Raw genomic sequence first — 23,681 nt, 5'->3', positions numbered from 1 at the left:
AGGCAGCTCTCCCCTCTCTGTCTTGGACCCACGCAGGACTAGATCCTGGTCCTATGCAGGAAGTGCAGGAAGTACCAGCACTAAAGAATGGCATCCAAAAACCAACAGCACTAGGTTCAGACCAAAGCGATGACTACATTTACCAAAATGACAGCATTACATCTGGCTAAGGTACAAGTCACCACTGACTACCTGGGCAGGAAAATTTGACTCCAGGGCTGGAACCATTGAGGGACCAATTGGAAGACAATAGACCTGGCCATCAGGTGAACCCAAAGACCAGGGAACCTTCTGGTGTCCAGCTGAAGGTGAAGAGGAATGCATTGGGTAGCTAGGTTGACGCTCAGGTCTTTGAGAGAAGAAAATACAAAGGTAACTCAAGACCCAAGAGCTAAAGACCAGAGTCACAATCCCACGGAAAGCTTATTAAAATGCAAATCCTTGAGCTCACGCGAGATCCAGTGCATCAGGGTGTCGGGATGGGGGTACAGAAATCTGAATTTTTAACAAGCTCCCCTAGAAATTCTTCCTACACAAAGAAGTTTGAAAATCACTGGCCCCATCATAACACATTTACAGTAGGTCAATGTGGACCCTGGGCAGAAAGATTCACATGATGTGAGCCTCAAGAAGTAATTTATCTGCTGAGAAGGACTCCCAATGGTCCAAATTTATAAATAAGAGCCTAGCGACCATTTGATGATAGAGGCTTCTCGCATACTCTGTTCAGCAGGAAAAACCTAAGACTGAACTCTCTCACTTCCTGCACTATGCCCCGTTTATTTACACCAGGGGTTGCCAAACGGCTTGCGAGCTACAGGCGGCTCTTTGGGTATGTTTGGTCTCAAAAGATTGCCAATTTACACCATCTGAGTCAACCATTACAGGGAAACCCTGGTTTTCTCCTTTCCACCCAAGACTGAGATCTGCCCTGTCCAATCAGGAACTGCATAATTTGGGTACCTTATTTACATAAATAGACCTAATTGAGAAACTGGGTGAGAACTTCACTATAAAAGATGAACTCCCCTTTGTTTCGGAGGAACAAAATTCAAGTTGCTATGAGAATCTGTGTCTCCTGGGCTGCAGCTCTTTTTTGCTCAAATAAATGCCTTTCATTCGCGTGTAAAATTTATTTTGGTTTACATCCCCACCCGCTCCTGTTATTCTAGGGCTGATGGGAAAGAAGCCCTGGCTAACATCAAGAACAAGACACGCCCCACCCAATCCACTGGGATCTAGAAGCTTTTAGGACCGGAAATGGGATCAGATCCAAAGCAGCTTGAGGCCTGGTGGGGACCAAGAAGAGCCCACCCCCTCCCACGTCAGCATCCTTATGGGCCCACGCGGCGGGGCGGGTGACCTGCAGCCTGCCGGGAGTTGTAGTTCAATGCGCAGCCGCGCGCCTGCGCCCTGGGCACTGCACCGGGTGAGCTGGGAGAGCTGTGGGCGCCGAGGCGGTGAGTCCCGGAGCGTCCGGAGGGCGTGGCCGTCCCTAGGGCGCGGGGAGTGGGGCTCCCATCCCCTTTGGGCTACACAAATTGGCTTTCTCCAGCCCTGACCTGGGGGCAGGCGTAGGTAGAAACGGAGGGCTGCGAGCCCCTGTCCCGCCTGGGTCTCTGCCGCCGCTCCCTGCGACCCGGCCGGGCCTTCCCGGGGGTCCTCTGGGGCTGGGAGCGCCCCTCCAGGAAGCGGGACAACTACGCCGGGGAGCGCGCTGCAGCCGCGCCTTCGCTACGGGCATCCGATTTTAAACTAGCTTTTAGAGGTATCGAGACTTGTCCCCCTAACCTTTGCCCTAGTGCCCTCTTTTCACAGCGCCCCGTGCCTCTTTTCGCGCGCCTCTTTATCCACGGGCCCTGTGAGCGCGGGATCATTCAGGAGGGTTTGCGGAGACGCCATCAGCCCCGAGGGGAAGTGAAGTTTTCATCCGGAAGGGCCGATGGAGGGAAACCCAGAGGGTCAATTCCCATAGAGACATGGGGGAAGGCTTGGGTCAGTCAGGGGAGGGCAGCCCAGCTGTGAGGCTGGAGCACATGAAAGGTGGGTCCCCTGCCAAAACCGGCACAGTTCCTGGATGCCCTCTAGCGGTGATTAGGTGCCTAGAAGGGGAAAGAGAGGCTTCCTAGGAATGAGTCCTTGCCAGCAGAGCAATCGCCTTTCTGGAGCGCTGCTTCTGTGCCAGGCACACTGCTGTTCCCTTTCCTGCAATTGGACCCGCCACAGGCAATTTTATGAATCGGATGATTAGAGAGAGGCCTGGGTGTCATTGAAGAAACCAGCCTAGGGATGGGATGGGAACAGTGTCGTTTTTGGATGACCGGTCAGGAAGACAGCCATGAGAATTTTTTTCCTTGATCCCATCCAGGAAAGAGGACAGGTACGTGAGCTGTGTGGACAATGCAGAGAGAGAGCACCCCTAGCACACGGGCAGGTGTTTACACCTGTGGAGACATGTATGTGACTGCCTCTGTGACCTCAGAGATTGCACTGAGAACATTTGGATGTTTCTAGACATGAGCATTGCAGAAGTTTATGGATTCTAACCTCCTTACCATTTCCCTCTGGCCCCTGGGACATGTTATTAAGTCCTCCTAAGCCTCAGGCCTCAGTCCCCTCGTGTATTCAGGACATAAGACTACAATAGTACCCACCTCCTAACATTGGGTGAGGGCTAAATGAATAGATGTAGGAGGCTTGGAACATTACCTGGCACGTAGCATGCTGTGTGATAACTGTTCTTCATGATCAGTGGAGGCCGGGGTCCCAATCGCCTGCCCTGTGCAGTATATTTTTCTCATGAGAAAGCCACTTGGAATGCCATTGCAGGCTGAGGGTCATGGTGGTGTAGGCTGAACTACACATACCTTGAGTGGAGAATGGATTGATGGGTTGCTGCCTTTGTAAGGTGTGGCTCTCGCTAAAATACCCATGATTGAAGGTGACTAAAGGTTCCTCAAAGGTAGAGGGACTTTCAGGTTTACCAACCAAGATTGTAAGTATTGCTCCCCTATTTCTTCCGTGGCCTAACTATTCAGAAACACTAGAAACTTGTTATTAGACTGGGAGTGGGCATGTAGGCCACCAGATCTATAGGCATTCATTTAAAGGAAAAGATTCTTAGCCTTGTGCCCGAGGTATTCTAGAACACAGCTGTCCAGTGGAACTTTCTGTGACAGTGCCTACTGAGCACTTGAAATATGAATAGTATGAATGAGAAACTGAATTTTTATTTTTAAATAACTTAAACTGCCATATTAAACTATTGACTACCATATTGGACAGCACAATTCTAGAGCAGGGGTCGGCAAACTTTTGAGACAGAAGAGTCGCCAGGGGTCAGCAAAGTGCAGCTCGCGATCCGCAGGCTCTGAAGTAAAATTGAAAATGAAACTATCATAGTTTCATTTATAAAATTTTTAAAGGATAGTATTCACATAACGGTGATTATGTAAAATATATTTGTGACCCTCGAATAATTTTTAAATTTTTGTGAGGGACTGGATTGGCTCTTCCAGAGGTCGGCAAACTTTTGAGACAGAACGTACCCAAAGAGCCACATATGGCTCACGAGCCGCAGTTTGCCAACCCCTGTTCTAGAGGGTCCATGGATGATCTTGAAGATTTTATAAGCTTTTTGAACTTGGATGCAGAATTAGAAGTGTATGCGTATTTTTCTAGGAAGTGAGTCCATGGCTTTCATCAGATTCTCAAAACCTCCTAAAAGATTACAATGTGCTACTTTAGGCCTTTGGTGAAAAGCAAGCAGTTAAGGGAGGTGAGGATGCCCTCTGGTAACCACTGCTGTTTCTCCTTTCTCATTTGCCCTGTCCTCAGCTGTAGGTACCTCCCCCACAAGAATTACACAAAGAAACACACTGGAATCTGAGACTTCAGGCCCCAGATAAATTGTACACGGCTGGAACGGGCAATGGCTGTGGCCCTAGGTTGTGCAATCCAAGCCTCCTTGAATCAGGGCTCAGTGTTTCAAGAGTATGATACTGACTCTGAAGTCTTCCGTCAGCGCTTCAGGCAGTTCCAGTACAAAGAAGCAGCCGGGCCTCATGAAGCTTTCAACAAACTCTGGGAGCTTTGCTGTCAATGGCTGAAGCCAAAGATGCGTTCTAAGGAACAAATCCTGGAGCTTCTAGTGTTGGAGCAATTCCTAACAATCCTGCCCACGGAGATAGAGACCTGGGTGAGGGAACATTGCCCAGAGAATAGAGAAAGAGTTGTGTCACTGATAGAAGACTTACAGAGAGAACTTGAGATACCAGAGCAGCAGGTGAGAAAAGAGTTTGGATCTGGGTAATAATACCAAAAGAAATAGCAGACACATCTGGTACTAAATTAGACATTTTGTGTTTGTGTCCCAGGATTTCCCTGCAGTGATTTTCATATTATCCTTTGGTTGGAATCAGCATATAGGTCAGTGATTCTCAACTATTAAACCCAACTCCTCAAATATTTGGTAATGTCCTCTGTACTATCCTAAAATTTATAGATAATTTAACCTACTTACGCAAAATCAAAAACATCAGTATATTAAGTGCTCTATGGCCTATGGGCCAAATGCAGCCCAAGGCCTGTTCTTATACAGCCCATAAACTAATAATGGTTACTACTTTTTTAAAAGGTTGTCACGAAAAAAAAAGAATAGGCAACAGCCTAACATGACCTAGAAAACCTAAAATATTTGCTGTCTGGCTCATTACAGAAAAAGGTGGCCAATACTGACTCAAGTAGAGTCTAGAAGGAATATAAAGGAAAAGGTATGTAGATTATTATAAATTAATAAGCATTTCAGCATGGCCATGACGGGGTTGAGTGCTCCATAGGACCTCATGACGTTGTCACGTGCTGGCCGCTCTGCTTAGACTCACTGTGAATGCGACAGACAGAAATTCAGTCTGAAACAGCCCAAGCACTATGAGCAGTGCTGTTGCAGGTCATGTGATTTTCCCAAAGATGCAAACACTTTCGCAAATCTGAACAATTAATAGTGTAGTCTTTCTATGATTTCCAAAGTAGTGCTTTCCTAGAAAATTCACGTCATGCTAAAATATGCAATATAATGTGTTTATATGACCACCGGGTTACTTTTTTCCTACATGAATATTTGAGGGAGCACTCCAAAGTTGGTAGGGACCTGGAACAAATCTGCAGCTGTGCATTTATACACCCTTCTCTGCCCACAAAATTCTGATAGTCACCACCTGCCATCGTATCCAAAACGTCTCATGAGGGCGCTGGCCCTGCCCTCTGTTCAATCACTGAGTGAAACCTGTGTGGGGCGAGCCATAGCTCAGCACAGGGCAGCATCTTGGGAGAAGAGAGGAAGCGCTTCTAGTTGGGCAGTAGGGGCATGCGAGTCGTGTGTGTTGATGGGGCTCTGCAGGTAGCCTGCCTGAACTGGACTCTTCCAAAGTTTCCTGCCCCCAGGATGGAATGGGTGTATGGTTTCCCTTCTTTCTCTGTCTCTTTGTTTGTCTTACCACATAAGAATTTGTCTTCATGTGGCCTAATCCCGCATTGCCAGGGTGGTGCCACCAGCCAGGTGTGGCTCTTAGCCTAGAAACTTGACTAGTCCAAATTGGGATATGCTGTAAGTATGCAATGCACACCACATTCAGAAGACTTACGATGAAAACTAAAGTAGGTGAAATATCTCATGAAAACAACTTAAAAAGAATTGTTTAACTGATTACATTCTGAATTCGGAAATTATGGTATTTTAGATATATTGCATAAAAATGCATGTTAAGATTGACTTTACCTGTTCCTTGTATTTTCCATATGGGCACCGGATAATTTTCAATGATTTGGGTGGCTTACATATATTGCTACTGGGCACTGCTGGTCTAGACTTAGAGTGATGGCTTTTGGTGTTTCCCCCAGCTCGATAGGCAGGAAATGCTCTTGGAAGACTTGGCAGCAGTGGGAATGGCAGATATAGCACCAACCATCCACCTGGAGTCACCCCCACTCCAAGCAATGGGACCTGTCCCTGAGGCCCCAGTGGCAGAGGCGTGGATCCCAGAGGCAGGGCCCCAGGAGCTGAGCTACGGTGCTGCTGGGGAAGGCCAGCCCTTTCTGGACCCCGGTAAGGCAAGGGTTTTATTTCCTCCCGTTGATTTCTGTTTTGAGCGCTCAGGAGCCCTCCAGTGTGGGGGTTGGTTAGAAACACTGACTCACAGATGAAAATGGATCACTCTGATAAAGAGGAGGAGGAGGAGGAGGAAATGTTTCTCTGGGAATAGCTGGCAACAGCCATGTTGGATCAAATGGGATTTAAAACCCCTTTCACTAATGAGCCTGCTCAAGAAGGCTATTTTTCTCTTCATTTTTTATTGTGAAATACTACACATAATCTTAGATTAACTTCTTAGCCATTTTTACATGTACATTTCAGTGGTAATGAATATAGTCACAATGTTTTGAAACCATCATCACCAACCATGTCCATAATTTTTCATCTTGTAAAACTGAAACTCTTTACCCATTTAAACATTAACTGCCTATTTCCACCTTTCCCTAACCCCTGACAACCACCATTCAACTTTTTGTCTATTTGAATTTGACTACTCTTTTTTGAATTTGACTACCTCATATATGGAATCATATAGTATTTGTCTTTTCGTTACTGGGTTATTTCACTTATCATAATGTCCTCATGGTTCATCCATGTTGTAGCATATGTCAGAATTTCTGTCCTTTTAAAGGCTGAAAAATATTCCATTGTGTATATATATACGTACTATATTTTTCTTATCCATTTTTCTTAAATGTATACTTGGGTTGCTTCTCCATTTTAGCTATTGGGAATAATGCTCTGAAAATGGGTGTACAAATACCTGTTTGAGACTCTGCTTTTACTTCTTTTAGGTATATAACCAGAAGTGGAATTGCTGTATCATATGGTTATTCTATTTTTAATTTTTTGAGGAACCACCATGCTGTTTTCCACAGTGGATGTACTGTTTTGTATTCCCACCAGCAGCACTCAAGCTTTTCAGTTTTACCACATCCTTGTCAACACTTGTTATTTTCTGTTGTTTTGTTTTGTTTTTTATTGTATTCCTAATAGGTGTGAGGTGGTATCTCATTGTGGTTTTGATTTTCATTTTCCAAATGGCTAGTGATACTGAACATCTTTTCATGTGCTTATTGACCACTTGTATTGGGTTGTCGGCAAAGTCATGACATATTTTTTCTATGTTTTTCATTGCAAAAATGTGTCATGACTTTTTCGACAACCCAATATATCTTTGGAGAATGTATGTCTATTCAAATCCTTTGCACATTTCTTTAAATTTTTGTTGTTGAATTTTAGAGTTCTCTATGTATTATGGATATTAGTCCCTTATCAGCTATATGATTTGCAAATATTTTTTGCATCCTGTGGGTTTTTACTTGGTTGATCTTCTCTTTTGATGGAAACATTTTAAATTATTCATGAAGTACCCTGTGTCTACTTTTTCTTTTACTGCCTATGCTTTTCTTGTCATATCTAGGAAATCATTGCCAAATCCCGTGTCGTGAAGCTTTTGCTGTATACTCTTCTAAGCGTTTGATACTTTTAGGCCTTAATTTTATATCTTTGATACACCTTGAGTTCATTTTTGCATATTGTGTGAGATAACTTAATTTTTTTGTACATGCATATCCAGTTTTTTCAGCACCATTTCTTGAAAAGACTGTATCTTCTCCATTGAATGATCTTGGTAGCTTTGTTAAAAATCATTTGACCATATTTGTGAAAATTTACTTCTGAGCTGTATTCTATTCTGTTGGTCTCTATGCCTTTCTTTATGCCAGTACCAAACTGTTCTGATTACTGTAATTTTGCACTAAGTTTTTGAAATTAAGAAGTGTGAGTCGTACAGCTTTGTTCTTCCTTTTCAAGATTGTTTTGTCTATTTGGGGTCCGTGGAGATTCCATATGAATTTTTAAATGTTTTTTCTGTTTCTGCAAAAAAAACGTCATCAGAGTTTTGATAGATATGGCATTGAATCTGTAGATCACTTTGGGTAGTATTAACATCTTAAAAATATTAAATATACCAATCTATGAACATAGGTTGTATTTCCATTTATTTATGTCTACTTTAGTTTCTTTTACTAATGTTTTATCGTTTCTGTTGTACAAGTCTTTCACCTACTCGTTTGAGTTAATTCCTAAGTGTTTTTATAATTTTTTTTTTTTGGTTTGTTTAGCTGAACCATCCTGCCACCTGTTGGCAGCTCAGCGGCTGTTCAGCTCGGGCCAGAACTCGAACCGCTGTTGCTCAGAGCTCAAACTCTTGAGCGAGCTCTTAACCAACTGAGCCACTCGGCTGGCCCCCTAAGTGTTTATTCTTTTTTTAAATTAAATTTTTTTGGGTGACAATGGTTAGTTAATTTACATAGCTTTCAAGTGTTTATTCTTTTTTATACGATTGTAAATGGAATTGTTTCCATAATTTCCAGAATTGTTCATTGTTAGTGTATAAAATTGGAACTGATTTTTGTGTTTATTTTGTATCTTGGTACTTTGCTGAATTCATTTAGTACTCCTAACAGTTTTTTAATGGAATCTTTAGGGTTTTCATTAGATCATATCATGTTCCAATGCAGATCATTTTACTTTTTCCTTTCCAATTTGAATGCCTTTTATTTCTTTTTCTTGCATAATTGCTCTGGCTAGAACTTTCAGTGTTGGGTTGAATAGAAGTCCCCACAGTGAGCATCCGTACCTTCTTCCTGATCTTGAAAGAAAAGCTTTCAGTCTTTCACCATTGAGTATGATGTTCCCTGTGTGTTTTTCATATGTAGCTTTTATTATGTGGTGGTAACATCCTTCTATTCCTGTTGAGTGTTTTTATCATCAAAGGTTATTGGATTTTGTCAAATGCTTTTTCTGCATCAATTGAGATGATCATTATTTTTTTTTATATTCCTCATTCTGTTGATGTGGTATATTGCACTGATCAATTTTCATATGTTGAAACATCTTTGCATTCCAGGAGCAAATACTACTTGGTAATGGTGTATAATCCTTTTCATATGCTGCTGCATTCGGTTGGCTAATTTGTTGAGGATTTTTGCATCACTGTTCATAAGGGATATTGGTGTGTAGTTTTCTTAATAGTGTCTTTTTCTGGGTTTCATATCATGGTAATGCTGGCATCACAGAATGAGTTAGAAGAGTTTCCTCCTGTTTGATTTATTTTGAAGTTTGAGAAGCATCAGTGTTCTTCTCTAAATGTTTGATAGAATTCACTAGTGATGCCATCGAGTCCAGGGCTGGTCTTCATCAGAAGATTTTTGATTACTAATTCAATCTCCTTACTAATTCTAGATCTATTCAGATTTTTCTATTTCTTCATGATTTAGTTTTGGTAGATTTAGTGTTTCTAGTAATTTGTCCATTTTATCTAGGTTATCCAATTTGCTGACGTACAATTTTTCATAGTACTTTTATAACCCTTTTAGTTATGTAATATAATTGGTAATGTCCCCACTTTAATTTTGATTTTAGTGATTTGAGCTTTCTCTCTTTTTTTTAGCCCATTTAGCTAAAAGTTTGTCAACTTTGTTGATTTTTTTCTAAGAACCAACTTTTGGTTTCATTTATTTTCTCTATTGTTTTTCTAGCCTCTGTTTTGTTTATCGTTGCCTAATCTTTATTGTTTCATTCTTTCTGGTAGCTTTGGGTTTAGGTTTTTTTTTTCTTAGTTCCATAAGTTGTAAAGCAACATCATTTTGAGATCTTTCTTGTTTATTAATGTAAGTATTTATTGCTATAAATTTTCCTCTTAATACTGCATTCACCGTGTCTCATAAGTTTTAGTATGTTGTATTTTCACTTTCAGTTATCTCTAAGTATTTTCTAATTAACTTTGTGATTCCTTCTTTGATCCATTAGTTGTTTAAGAGTGTTATTTTTCAAAAGTTTGTAAGTTTTCCAGTTTTCCTTCTGTTATTGATTTCTAATTTCATCCTCTTGTGTTCAAAGTAATACTTCGTGTGATTTCTATCTTTTTAAATCAGTTGAGAGTAATTTGTGGCCTAACATATGGTCTGTATCCTGGAAAATATCCCATGTGCACTTCAGAAAAAAGTGTATGCTGTTGTTGTTGGGCGTTTTCTGTAACAACACTCAATTTGAGTGTTCTGTAAATGTCTTAGATTTAGTTGGCTCATTGTATTGTTTAAGTCCTCTATTTCCTTACTTATCTTCTATCTGGTTTTTCTATCCATTATGGAGAGTGGAGTATTGAAGTCTCCAACTATTATTTTAGAACTGTTTCTCCTTTCATTCCTGTCAGTTTTTGCTTTGTAGATTTTGATGGTCTGTTATTAGATATGTAAATGTTTACAATTGTTATATCTTCTTTCTCTATTGAACCTTTTATTAATATAAAATGTCCTTTGTCTCGTAGTATTTTTTGATGTAAAGTCAATTTTGCCTGATATTAGTAGCTGCCCCTGCTCTCTTGGTTACTATTTGCATGGACTATCTTTTTCCATCTGTTCACTTTCAATCTATTTGTGTCTTTAGATCTAAAGCTAGTCCATTGTCTATGTGTTTTTATCCATTCTGTCAATCTCTTTTGATTGGAGAGATTAATCCATTTACATTTAAAGTAATTACTGATAGGGAGGGACTTCTGTCATTTTGCTATTTGTTTTCCATATGCCTTTTAAATTTTGTACCTTATTTCCTGCATTACTGTCCTTTATGTTTAGTTGATTTTTTTGTAGCGAAATGCTTAAGAATTTAAATTCTTTTAGCATTTATTCTATGGCTATTTTCTTTGTGGCTACCATGTGGATTACATTTAATAGCCTGAAGCTGTAACACTCTAATTTTAATTTATAACATCTTAACTATAGTAACATCCAGAAACTCCACTTTTTTACAGCTCTATCCCCACTCCTTTCAGTTATTGATGTCACAAAATTACATCTTTATACATTATGTGCCCCAAAACATAAACTAATAATTATTTTAAGTGCATTAGTCTCTTAAATTATATAAATAGAAAATGTGGAGTTACAAACAAATTACAAAATAATAGCTTTTAAACCAGTATAATTGTGTTTTTAAAAATATTAGTTAAATCATGTAGAAAACAAAAAGTGGAATTATAAACCATTGTTATAATAATACTACCCTTTATAATTGCCTACATTTTGTCCTTTATTGAGATACTTATTTCTTCATATGGCTATAAGTTACTGTCTAGTTTCCTTTTTATTTCATCTGGCAGGAATCCCTTGAGCATTTCTTGCAGGGCATGTCTAGCGGTAATGAACACCCTCCGCTTTTGTTTATCTGGAAATGTCTTAATTTCTCCCTGACTTTTGAAGGACAGTTTTGCTAGATACAGGATTCTTGGTTGACAGTTAATTTCTTTTCACACTTTGATTATATCAGCCCACTGCCTTCTGGCCTCTCCAAAATTCCTGATGAGAAATCTGCTTATTTTCTTACTAAGGTTCCCTTGTATGTAGTGAGTCTCTTCTCTCTGCTGCTTTCAAGATTCTCCCTGTCTGGCTTTTCAGAGTTTGATTATAATGTATCTTGATGTGAGTCTCTGCGTTCATCTTACTTGGAGTTTGTTGAACTTCTTGATGTTTATATTCATGTCTTTCATCAAATTTGGGAAGTTTTTAGCCATTATTTCTTCAAATATTAGCTAGTAATATTTAATAATAAACTTTTCTTCATATGTACCCCCCATTCCCCATGTTAACTCGCTCCTCTTAGTTTCAGTGTCAGGTACAAAGATCACATATGATGCCAAGCAGCACTATTGCTCTTGATTTTAATGCTTTATTCTCCAAAGCACAGGAAAGGCTAGTGTATTTAACAAGGGAGAGATAGAATGAATTAAACAAGTAAAATATACCAGTTACGAGGAGAGGAAACTACCCCTTTCTCATCACCCTTAAAGTGATACATTATGCTTTTGAAAATGATGCAAGACTTATTCCATAATTTAAATGTTACTCATACTTTTACTGCTTTTTTAAAAAAATGAAAACATCTTTGATGTATTACATGAAGCACATTCTATTGTAGGCTGAGTGGAAAGCACAGGTTGCTGGCAGTGTGGAAGAAGAAATTTAAAAGTGATGGAAGAAGTCAATTGATTTTACATTAAAGTTTGGAATATATTCCCTGTCAACAAAAAGTGAAGTTGTTGGTATATATGAAATGGAAAAAAATACACACACACACACACACACACACCTTTATCCATTAATCCATTGATGGACACTTAGGTTGTTTCCATATCTTGGCTACTGTAAATAATGCTGCAGTGAACACAGAGGTGCATATATCTTTTCAAATTAATGTTTTCATAATCTTCAGATAAATACCCAGAAGAGGAATTGCTGATCCATCCCTTTACTTTCAATCTATTTGTATCTTTGAATCTAAAGTGTGTCTCTGGTATACAGCATATAGTTGGATTTTTTTAATCCAGTCTGATCATCTCTGCCTTTTGATTGAGTTGTTTAATCTATACACATTTAATCTTATTTTTATATGGTTGGATCTACATCTCCCATTTTACTTTCTGTTTTCTGTCTCATATCTCTTTTGTTCCTCTGTCCCTCATTTACTGTTTTCTTTTCCACTAAGTAAATATGAATTTTCACTATTTTTAAGTTATTTGCTTACTGGTTGCTCTAGGGTTTACCATGTACATCTTAATTACTGTAATCAGCTTCAAATTTATAATAACTTTTTTTAAAGATTTTATTGGGGAATTGGGGAAGGGAACAGTGTTGGGGAATTGGGAAAGGGGAACATTGTGTTTTTCCAGGATCCATCAGCTCCAAGTCAAGTTGTTGTCCTTCAATCTTAGTTGTGGAGGGTGCAGCTCAGCTATGAGTCCAGTCGCTGCTTTCAATCTAGTTGCAGGGAGTGGGGTGGGGGGGCAGCCCACTGTCCCATGCCAGAGTCGAACCAGCAACCTTGTTGTTAAGAGCATGTGCTCCCACCAGCTGAGCCATCTGGCCCCTGTTGGCAGCTCAGCTCGGGTGCAGCTCACTGGCCCATGTGGGAATTGAACCGGCGACCCTGTTGCTCAGAGCTTGCGCTCTATCCAACTGTGCCACCAGGCCGGCCCAAATTTATACTAACATAATGCAGCGAGACAGACATATTTCTCCTATATAACTCTACCTTTTCCCCTTTTTATGATATTACTATCATAATATTACATCAAAAATGTTACAAAGTCAACAAAACATTGTTATAGCTATTACTTTATAATTTTAAGACTTTTTATAGAGCTGAGAGAAGAAAAGAAAACAAGCATAATAACTTTTATTATATTAACATTCCATTTCTGATTTCCTTCATTTTCCTGTGCATTCGAGTTACTAACTGGAGTCATTTCTTTAGCCCAACACAGCTTTGCTTCCATCCACCTCGTTTGTGCTGTTATTGGCAAATATATTACATTTCTACGTGTTCTATGCCCAACAATGCACTATGTATATATTGTTTTATACAGTTGCTTTCAGAATCTTTTAAGAGAAGAAAGAAACAGAAATTTTTATTTATACTACCTTTAATAATTACATAATTACCCTTACTTGTGCCCCTCATTTTTTCATGTGGATTCAAATTACCATTTGAGATCACTTGCTTTCAAACTAAAGAACTTCCTTTAGCATTTCTTGTTAGGCAAGTCTGCTACCAATGAATTCTCTCACTTTTTGTTTACCAGAGATGTTGTTATTTCATATTTATTTTTGAAAGATGGCTCTACTGGATAAAGATTCTTGGTTGACAGTTTTCATCTTTCTTTGAGTACTTTGATAATGTTATCCCACTGTCTTCTGACCTCCATTATTTCTAATGATATCTCAACTTTTAATCTTATTGGGGTTCCCTTATAATTGACGTGTCATTTTTCTCTTGCTGTCTTTCAAGGTTTTTTGTTTGTTTGTTTACTTATTAGGATTTTTACTATGATATGTCTGTTTGTATATCTCTTTGTGCTTATCCTACTTGGAATTCATTGAGGTTCCTATATGTGTTGATTAATGTTTTTCAATGCATTTGGGTAGTTTAGGGCCTTTATCTCTTCAAATATTTTTTCTGCTCCTTTATCTCACTGCTGTCCTTCTGGTTCTCTCATTATATATCTGTTGGTGCACTTAGTGGTGCCCCATTTTTCTCTGAGGCTCCATTCATTTTCCTTCATTTGTTTTCTCTCTGTTCTTCTGATAGCGTAATTCTTCTGACAGTTCTAATATACTCTTTTTTAAAAAGATTTTTATTGGGGAATTTTGGGGATGGGAACAGCGCTGGGGAATTGGGGGAAGGGGAACAGACAAGTTGCTGTCATTTTGTTCTTCAGTCTAGTTGTGGAGGACGTTGCTTCACTGGCCCAAGTTGGCACCATCATTGCGCTCTTCCTGGGCGAGGCAGATCAGTCGCCGGCTTCTGGACGGCCGCTCACTGTGGCTGCTGGCCGCTCACGCTGGCTGCTGGCTACACACGGTAGCCCATGGCAACCCACTGCAGCAGGGGCTGCAGCCTACATCGTCGCCAGCGACTCGTCAGCTCCAGGTTGAGCTGTTGTTCAGCATCTTAGCTGTAGAGGGCAGTGTCACTGGCCCTCATATGTGGGATCTGAACCGGGGCCCTCTGGCGTCCCAAGCCAGTTCTTAACCATTGTGCCACTCGGCTGGCCCCTAATATACTCTTGAGCCATTCCTAGTGAATTTTTCATTCCAGTTATACATTTCAACCCCAGAATTTCCATTTGATTCTTTTTTATAATTTCTATCTATTTGTTGGTGTTCTCTATTTGATGTGATGTGAAATTATCATCATAATTTTCTTCTTCTTTTTTAATTGTTTTATTTATTTATTTACTTATTTTTAGCTGAGCCATCCTGCCACCTGTTGGCAGCTCAGTGGCTGCTCAGCTTGGGCCGGGACTCAAACCGCTGTTGCTCAGAGCTCACACTCTTGAGCGAGCTCTTAACCAACTGAGCCACTCAGCCGGCCCATAATTTACTTCTTTAATCACAATTTCCTTTAGTTCTTGGAACATGTTTGTAATGGCTACTTTGAAGTCTTTGTTAAATTCAATATCTAGTCACTCTCACAGGCAGATTTTGTTGCCTGGTCTTTTCTTCCAGCGTATGGGTCATATTTTCCTGTCCACATGCATGTCTCATCATTTTTTTCCTGAAAACTGTACATTTTAGATAATATAGTAAGTCTATGTTCTTCTTCCCCGTCCCCAGAGCTTGTTATTGTTGTTTCCTTGTTTATTTGTTTGGTGAATGGCTGGATTATTTTAGTGAAGTGTAGTCCACCCTGCGATGTTAAGCATTTGATGTTGCCCCTCATGGAGTACAGCATTGGGTGTGCATACAGTCACCCTGGAATGACAGTAGTTTTTGCAGGGCTTTTTTTAGCTATCTCTTTCCCTCATCAGACCCAGCTATCAATTGCCAGCTAATTGTGATATTGTTTTCAACAATGCCCTGGAACATAAATTACTCTGCAGACTCATCCAATAAAATTCAAACACTTTTTAAAAATTTACTTATGTTTTTCAGTTACAGTTGACATTCAGTATTATTTTATATTAGTTTCAGGTGTACAGCATAGTGGTTAGACATCTATATAATTTATGCAGTGATCATCCCGGTTAGTCTAGTACCTACGTGGAACTATACATAATTGTTGCAACATTATTGACTGTAGTTCCTGAGGTCAGTGTTGACATTTGTTCGGATCCCAGGCAGGCTTCTCCCAGCTGTCTCTTTCCCTAGTTCTCTTCTGCAAACTAGTCAGCCTACAATTTAGCCTGTATATTCAATAAATCTATCAAACTCTTTCCAATTGCCTTTCATTACAACCTCCACTCTTTTGGAGAATACCTGTAGGCTTGAACTTCTCCACTCTGTGTTGCAAATGAAGTCAGTTTCTTTGAGAAGACTTCAGGAGCTATCTGTTTTAAGGCCCACTTCTTCTCCCCGGCCAGATCTCTGATCCATTGCTCTGGAGCTGGAGATGGGGCAACCGTGTGCTCATCTCTGAGTAACATTGCCACTTGAGGAGCTGAGCACTAAGTCTGAGCTCCATGGTTTCTTGGCTTGCCTCTCAAAACATGGAACCACTTACTGCGTTACAAGCACAATTAGAAGATCACAGTTACAAAACCACAATTGTCTTACAATGACAATCAGGGCCCTAGGATTCTCAGCACTACTACACCCAAGGAGGATCCTCCATCCCAACCGTGGAGACTGGGTAGATAAAAGGAGCCCCCACCTCTCAGCCACGATTGTCTAGAACAGGGGACGGCAAACTTTTGAGACGGAAGAGCCAATCCTGACCCTGACAACAATTTAAAAAGTATTCGAGAGCCATAAAACAAATGAAATCACCATTATGTGAATAATATCCTTTAAAAATTTGATAAGTGAAACTATGATAGTTTTATTTTCATTTTCAGTTTTACTTCAGAGTCATATGTACGTACCCAAAGGGTCATGTGTGGCTTGCAAGCTGCAGTTTGCCGACCCCTGTCTAGAATTTAGACTGCACAATAGGTAGCTGAGAGTAGGATGAGAAATTCTTAGGTTCTGCTTCTCTCAGGAAGATATCCCTCTGACAGGGAGCTGGAGGAGAGTGTGCCCCAGGCTCTTGGCTACAACAGTCTAGAGTGGAGCAGAGAGGGGGACTCAAGAGAAGTTTTGGCTTAAATACTTAAGACTCTCGCTATTCTCTGTGAATTTTAGCAGATTTTTAAAAATAGATGTTTCCTAATTTGATGTATGCCTTTAGGGTCATTTTGAGAGACTTTACATGTTTTCTTTTTATTCTTATTAATTTTCACCATTTTCAATGGTAAGTAGTTCCCCAGAGCTCCTCATGGTATTGTGTTGAATGTCCTATTGCCCTCCCTACATTTAGATTATAAATCAGTATTTTACACCTAGGCCTTTGTCTTACACCTGTCTTCTTACTTCAAGTTTCAGTTTACTCCCACTTTCAATTAATGACAGCTTTCCTTTGATCTATGACCTCCAGTTTTATCTGATCTGTGCCACATTACCCTTTCACCCCACTCTTAGCTTTGAAATCCAAACAAAAACAATATAGTAAATGTAAACAGAATTTTATCTGAAATGCATTTTTTGTTTCTTGGTCTTTTGTGTGTTGGGTGGAGTGGGACTGCTAGGTCTGCTTTATTGGCAAAGAGCTCTGCTCCTTAAAATACAGGAGAGAAATGCTAGATAGATTCCACTGAAATCAGGGAGAAAATAGTAAAATCATAAAGGAGACCCAAGCGGAAACAAGGAGGCCTAATTCAACTTACAGTCTAATTATTAAGTAAAGTTTTATATAAAGATATTTTGTAATTTGGAAGCTTTTTTTTTCCTTTTTCAATGACAGTTGACATTCAATATTGTTTTATATTAGTTTCAGGTATACAGCATAGTGGATAGACATTCATATAATTTACGACATGGTCCCCCCAATAAGTCTAGTACCCACCTGGCACTATACATAGTTATTACCATATTATTGACTATATTCCCTATGCTGTACTTTATATCCCCGTGACTATTTTGTAACTACCAATTTGTACTTCTTAATCTCTTCCCATTTTTCACCCAGCCCTCCAAACTCCCCCTTCCTCCCCCACTCCCCCCCGCCCCGCAATCTGGTAACCATCAGTTTGTTCTCTGTATCTGTGAGTCTGTTTCTGTTTTGTTTGTTGTTTATTTTGTTCTTTAGATTTCACATATAAATGAAATCATATGGTATTTGTCTTTCTCAGTCTGACTTCTTTCACTTAGCATAAAACCCTCTAGGTCCATCCATGTTGTCGCAAATGGTAAGATTTCCTTCTGTTTTATTGCTGAGTGATATTCCCTTCTTAATCTTTAAAAGTTTTTTTTATCCATGAGAATATAAAATAAGGTATTTTAGTCCACTTCCTATGTTTTGATACAATGTTTTGAAATTTAAATTTCCATCAAATTAACTTACTAATGTCATTTTAATAATGCTAACATGTAAGCATCATCCTGTATTTAGTTCTCAAATCATCAATTTCTAACCCACTCTTTATTGCACACCAATATTATTTGCCAGAGCTGAGAGAGGCAAGGAAGGGGTATAGAAAGATGATGTGAGCCACAGCAGCTGTCAATGAGGAAAGGGTTGGTAGGACACAAGGGGAGGGTAAATACTAGAAACTCCTCCTGGTTGCTCTTAGATTGATGGTGAGAAACACTGTTTGATTGCTGTTTGGGTTAATTTCAAGAGAATCCACTTATAGACTTCAGCTGAAGCAAACATAAAGACTGCTTTTGCTGGTTGCTAACCCCGTCAGCTTTTATTTTAATTTGAAAATTTCAACTGAAATTATTCCAGTAAACAGTTTCATAATTCCTACTTTTACCTCTCTCTCTCTTTACTTAGTACTCAATAGCAGCATTTCTCAATTTTAATATGACAAAACTTTATAAAGATTTACTTCATATTTTGTCTCTAACCTAAATAAATCTATTATCAAAATAAATACAGAAGTCATTTAGTTCATTTATTTCAGCACATAATTGATTCACACTCCTTCCATGGATTAGAGGAGAACAGCTCTGTATTGAGCACGAAAGGATGTTCTCTCATTTTTGTTCATATCTTAAAGAAAAAGATTCTTGTAAGAGACTTCAGGTGAAGTAATAGTAATTGCGGTAGAACCATATGTCCAAGATATCAGTCTGAACTCTGGAAAAAATCCTTTGATAACCTAAACTGTTATGTTTCTCATCTTTCTAATGGCCAGGATATTCACTACCAAAGCTTGATGTGAGCTTTCCATTGGACAATAGAGAAGAGGCATGGGTGAAGGAACTGCAAGATTCCAAAGAAATTAAACAATTACTTGAGTCCAAGATAGGTAAGTAAATGTTCATTGATAATAGAGACGAAAGAAAAGAAAAAGTCAACCTTAATCAGGGTAAAGAGTTTTGGATTCTATTTAGGAATTTCTACATTCTGACTGGTGGTTTAATAGAACCCTTCATTTACCCCGTGTTCTTTTCTCTGTGGGACACAGTGACATCTGCAGTTTCTGTTTCTTCTCCCAGGTTTTGAGATTGGGATAGAAAATGAAGAAGATACTTCAAAACAGAAAAAACTGGAAAATCTGTACCCATTTCTTGTTACTTTAGAAGGGAATGCTCTCCATAGCCCCATTTTGCAAAAAGACTATGTACAGTTAGAAAATCAATGGGGAAACCCCCCAGAAGATTTACAGACAGATTTAACAAAACTTGTAGATAATCAGAGCCCACCTGCAGGAGAGAAGCCTGAGAGCTCCAGCTTGGAAGAACCGCTCAACCCTAGACCCCATAAGAAAAAGAGTCCAGGAGACAAACCTCACCGCTGTTCCCAGTGTGGAAAATGTTTTGCCCGGAAGTCACAACTTACAGGGCACCAGAGAATCCATTCAGGAGAGGAGCCTCATAAATGCCCTGAATGTGGGAAAAGATTCCTCCGTAGTTCAGACCTCTATAGACACCAGCGACTTCATACTGGGGAGAGACCCTATGAATGCACTGTGTGTAAAAAGCGCTTCACTCGGCGGTCACACCTTATAGGGCACCAGAGAACCCATTCTGAGGAAGAGACGTATAAATGCCTTGAGTGTGGGAAAAGCTTTTGTCATGGATCAAGTCTCAAAAGACATCTGAAAACTCATTCGGGTGAAAAACCTCATAGATGTCACAATTGTGGGAAAAGTTTTAGTAGACTGACAGCTCTTACTTTGCACCAGAGAACTCACACTGAAGAGAGACCTTTTAAATGTAATTATTGTGGGAAAAGCTTTAGACAGAGACCAAGCCTTGTTATTCATTTAAGAATTCATACAGGGGAGAAGCCATACAAGTGTAGTCATTGTTCTAAAAGCTTCAGACAGAGAGCAGGCCTTATTATGCACCAAGTCACTCACTTTAGAGGACTTCTTTAAGAATTATTAAAGGAAACAGGTCCTACAGAAATTAGAACTAACTCAAAGAAATCTTAACCTGCAGCAGCCTGTTTTGTCTTGGAAGAATCTTTTTGTTTTGAGCTTATGAGAAGAGCTTTTTTTTTTCACTATTTTTAAAACCCATCTTCCAAGGTGTATAAATTATTTTAGAGTATTCACCTACTCTTGCAACTTTACTAGATTTGATTTATTCTGTCTACAACTTATTTTTTGACAATGAAAAATTTTGCGTCCCAAGCCAACCGTATCATAGATGTAAGCCTAAAGCATATAGAGTAGGGTCAGTGTAATGGATAACCATGTCTATCTGACATATCTGTTATAGCAGCAGTATAATTATGTTGCCGTCATTATTAAAAGTTATTATATTAGTTCAAAGCTTAATATGTGTCCCGAGTGGCAAGAAGAGAGACAGTGTATTTTGTCAATTAATAAAAATGTGTCAGAAACCCATGGCTAAAGAGGATTTTATGTGCCTCTTATGAACGGGGTTATTTCCATTTAAAATTTTTATATTTAAGGAAATTAAGATTGTAACCTTTACTTTTGAATTTTGCCAAGTTTGCTAGTCTGCTTTGTAGGCAGTCTAGGGGCAATGCTGTTTAGAGCTATTAATTTGATGGTTTATTTTGTTCACAGAATAGTAAGCACTATGTGGAAGAATCCATTTGACAGTTGAAAGCATGCAAGTAGCATCTAATTTCATTTAGATTGAGGAGCCAGTGTCCATTGCTTTTTATTCTCCTTTGGTATTCAGTCATGTTTGCCAGTGCTTTTTAAATTGTACTCATTCTTTAATTCAGTGTCTCCCTAAGTGTGTGTCTTAGAACTTCTAGATTCACAGTGCACATCAGCATATGAGAATCTCTGACAGGTCCTTCAGTAAAGGCAGAAAAAGCACCTCTTTTGTCTCAGTGTATTGCAAACCTATTTGACCCCAGAACCCTTTTTCATGTACACCCAGCAATAACTCACAGAACTAGTATTCTGCAAATATTTCTTGGAACACATTGCCTTTAACAGATATTTCTATTGCTATCAGTATACTCTTGTTGCTTCTAAGCCAAGTTATCTCCAGTCGTTTCAAAGGTGTTATGAAAAATTCTGTATATGTATACATTTTTTATGTAATACACACACAAACATATACACATATTTTAAGGAGGTATGAGGGTCACTAATTCAGATAATTTAGAAGTTGCTCATTTATTCTCACCCTCTTTGACTTTTACTTATAATCACACACACACATTGCTACTTATATAAATATAAATGTTCTCATATAATTGTTATAATGACTCAAGTTCCTGTAGCAAGGGAAGAACTTTCTTTGTCAGTTAAAGCTTTTAATACATGAAAATATTCAGCCTAGTTCCTCGTTATAAAATATAAGAAATAGGACAATGTTCAAGTATTTTCCCTTTATAAAGATACCAGTCATCCTTTCCTTAAACTAGAATTAGGGAAAGTATATTTTTTCTATTTTATTGAATTTCTTGGAAGTCATATTTAATATGAGTATTTGGGGGTATCTACTATGTGCCTAACTAGTCCTGTTCTAGGCTTAATGGAAACTAGTAAAGAAATTAATTCATGGGTCAGGATCATAAAGAGTTTATAATATCTTTAGTTAAACAAGAGTTGGGAAACAAATGGAGAACAATACAAGAGAGTTTTATTAAGTGCCAAATCATACCAAGTGCTAGAGCCAGGATGTGTCTGTAATTCTTGTCATCCCAGTCCCTGTGTGATGCTGCTATAAATGTGGGGTTAAAATTGAGATCCTAGTAGCAATAAAATGTAACATGGGAGGAGTCTGAATGTAGAGATGAAAAATACCGAATGTAATGGCTTCTCTTTTCTCTCTTGTGGAATTGCATTCCAACCAGAATAGTGCCTTAGAATGGATGTGCCCAACTGCTCTGTATCTATGCAATATTTTAATAAAGTGGAAATACATGTGCTCTTTCTGTTTCAATCACATTAATTGTTTGCACAACTTAAAGCTGCTTCCTTGAGCAGTGGCAACAGGCACCACAATGGACTCCTGGCCCCACCCTGAGCTGGAATCACTTTACTCTCTGCAGCCATGGAGCTGAGTTTATGCATCATTTTTAGCATTTACTGCAGTCAATTTTAGCTAGTCGGGTTAATTGGAAACATAAAATGAGCTGCATCCTCCCCCTCATCTATATCATAAACACACATGACTGAATTTTACAGGGTAGAGAGCATTATTCATTTCTTCGTTACAGTGTCCTGTATATAATAAGCACTAATAAATATTTGTGGCATTGAATCAATAAATATGTGAAATGGTTCTTGGGAAAAGATCATAGTTAGAACATTGTGTGGATGTGCCTAATTGTACTTCAAAAAGATAAGGGCAAAATACCTCCTAAGTACAATGAAGGGCAAAAAGAGAAACTACATACCTTATAAGTACTATGTAGATTAAATGAAATATATTTCATTCAGGCCTTACACAGTGTAAGCTTTCAATAAATACCCAGCATACTGTAATACTGTATTTTAATTCTTTGTTATTCAGTGAAAGGAGTATTTAAGGCTATGGATTTTCCTCTAAATATGGCTTTGGTCACATTCCATAGATTTTATATACAATGTTTGTATTTATTTTTTTTTATTTATTTATTTTTAAAGATTTTTATTGGGGAATTGGGGGGTTGGGAACAGTGCTGGGGAATTGGGGGAAGGGGAACAGACAAGTTGCTGTAGTTTTGTTCTTCAGTCTAGTTGTGGAGGACGTTGCTTCACTGGCCCAAGTTGGCACCATCATTGCGCTCTTCCCGGGCGAGGCAGATCAGTCGCCGGCTTCTGGACGGCCGCTCACTGCGGCTGCTGGCTACACACGGTAGCCCATGGCAACCCACTGCCACAGGGGCTGCAGCCTACGCCGTCGCCGGCGACTCACGGCAGCCCAGCTCCAAGTTGAGCTGTTGTTCAGCATCTTAGCTGTGGAGGGCAGTGTTCACTGGCCCTCATATGTGGGATCCGAACCGGGGCCCTCTGGCATCCCAAGCAAGTTCTTAACCATCGCGCCACTCGGCCGGCCCAATGTTTGTATTTATTGATCAGGATTCTCCAGAGAAACAACTGAGAGAGAGAGAGAGAGAGAGAGAGAGAGAGAGAGAGAGAGAGAGAGAGAGAATGAATATGAATTGATGCACACAGTTAGGAAGATTGAGAAGTCCCCTAATCTACAGTCTGCAAGCTGGAGAAAAAGGAAAAGCCGATTGGTATACTTCAGTCTGATTCTGAAGACCTGAGAAGCAGGGGAGCTGATGGTGTAACTCCCAGTCCAAGGCCAAAGGCCTGAGACCTGGGTGGCCATGGTTGTAAGTCCCAAAGTCCGAAAGCCAGAGAACCAGGAGCTCAGGTGTCTAAGGGCAAGAAAAGATGAAGGTCCCAGCACAAGAGACAAGGGAATTCGCCCTTCCTGTGCCTTTTTGCTCTATTCAGGCCCTCGTGGCTTAGATGATGCCGACATGGGTGAGGGTGGATCTCTGTACTCAGTCTACTGAATCTAATGCTAATCTCTTCTGGAAACACCCTCACAGACACACCCAGTATTATGTTACCAGCTATCTGGGCTTCTCTTAGCCCAATCAAGTTGGTATG

At 39.5% G+C, this 23,681-nt stretch overlaps 1 protein-coding gene across 4 annotated transcripts; it reads left to right on the top strand.

The window, feature by feature from the left end:
- The first annotated feature begins 1,398 nt into the window (after positions 1 to 1,398).
- On the top strand, positions 1,399 to 22,005 carry ZNF449 (zinc finger protein 449). Of its 4 annotated transcripts, none has more exons than XM_019667759.1 (5): positions 1,399 to 1,460; positions 3,838 to 4,285; positions 5,899 to 6,103; positions 18,831 to 18,944; positions 19,135 to 22,005. In XM_019667759.1, the coding sequence occupies exons 2-5, from the start codon at positions 3,932 to 3,934 to the stop codon at positions 20,016 to 20,018; spliced, it is 1,557 nt and encodes a 518-aa protein (XP_019523304.1). In that variant the 5' UTR covers positions 1,399 to 1,460; positions 3,838 to 3,931; the 3' UTR covers positions 20,019 to 22,005. The 4 variants fall into 4 exon arrangements, with proteins under 4 accessions (XP_019523304.1, XP_019523307.1, XP_019523305.1 ...); XM_019667762.1 differs by lacking the exon at positions 1,399 to 1,460 and adding an exon at positions 1,467 to 1,768; XM_019667760.1 differs by lacking the exon at positions 1,399 to 1,460 and adding an exon at positions 1,779 to 2,380.
- Positions 22,006 to 23,681: the final 1,676 nt, after the last annotated feature.

The sequence above is a fragment of the Hipposideros armiger genome, unplaced genomic scaffold (assembly GCF_001890085.2).
Source record: "Hipposideros armiger isolate ML-2016 unplaced genomic scaffold, ASM189008v1 scaffold_505, whole genome shotgun sequence".
Taxonomy (NCBI): Eukaryota; Metazoa; Chordata; class Mammalia; order Chiroptera; family Hipposideridae; genus Hipposideros; species Hipposideros armiger.
This window is presented reverse-complemented; position numbering and strand designations above follow the sequence as displayed.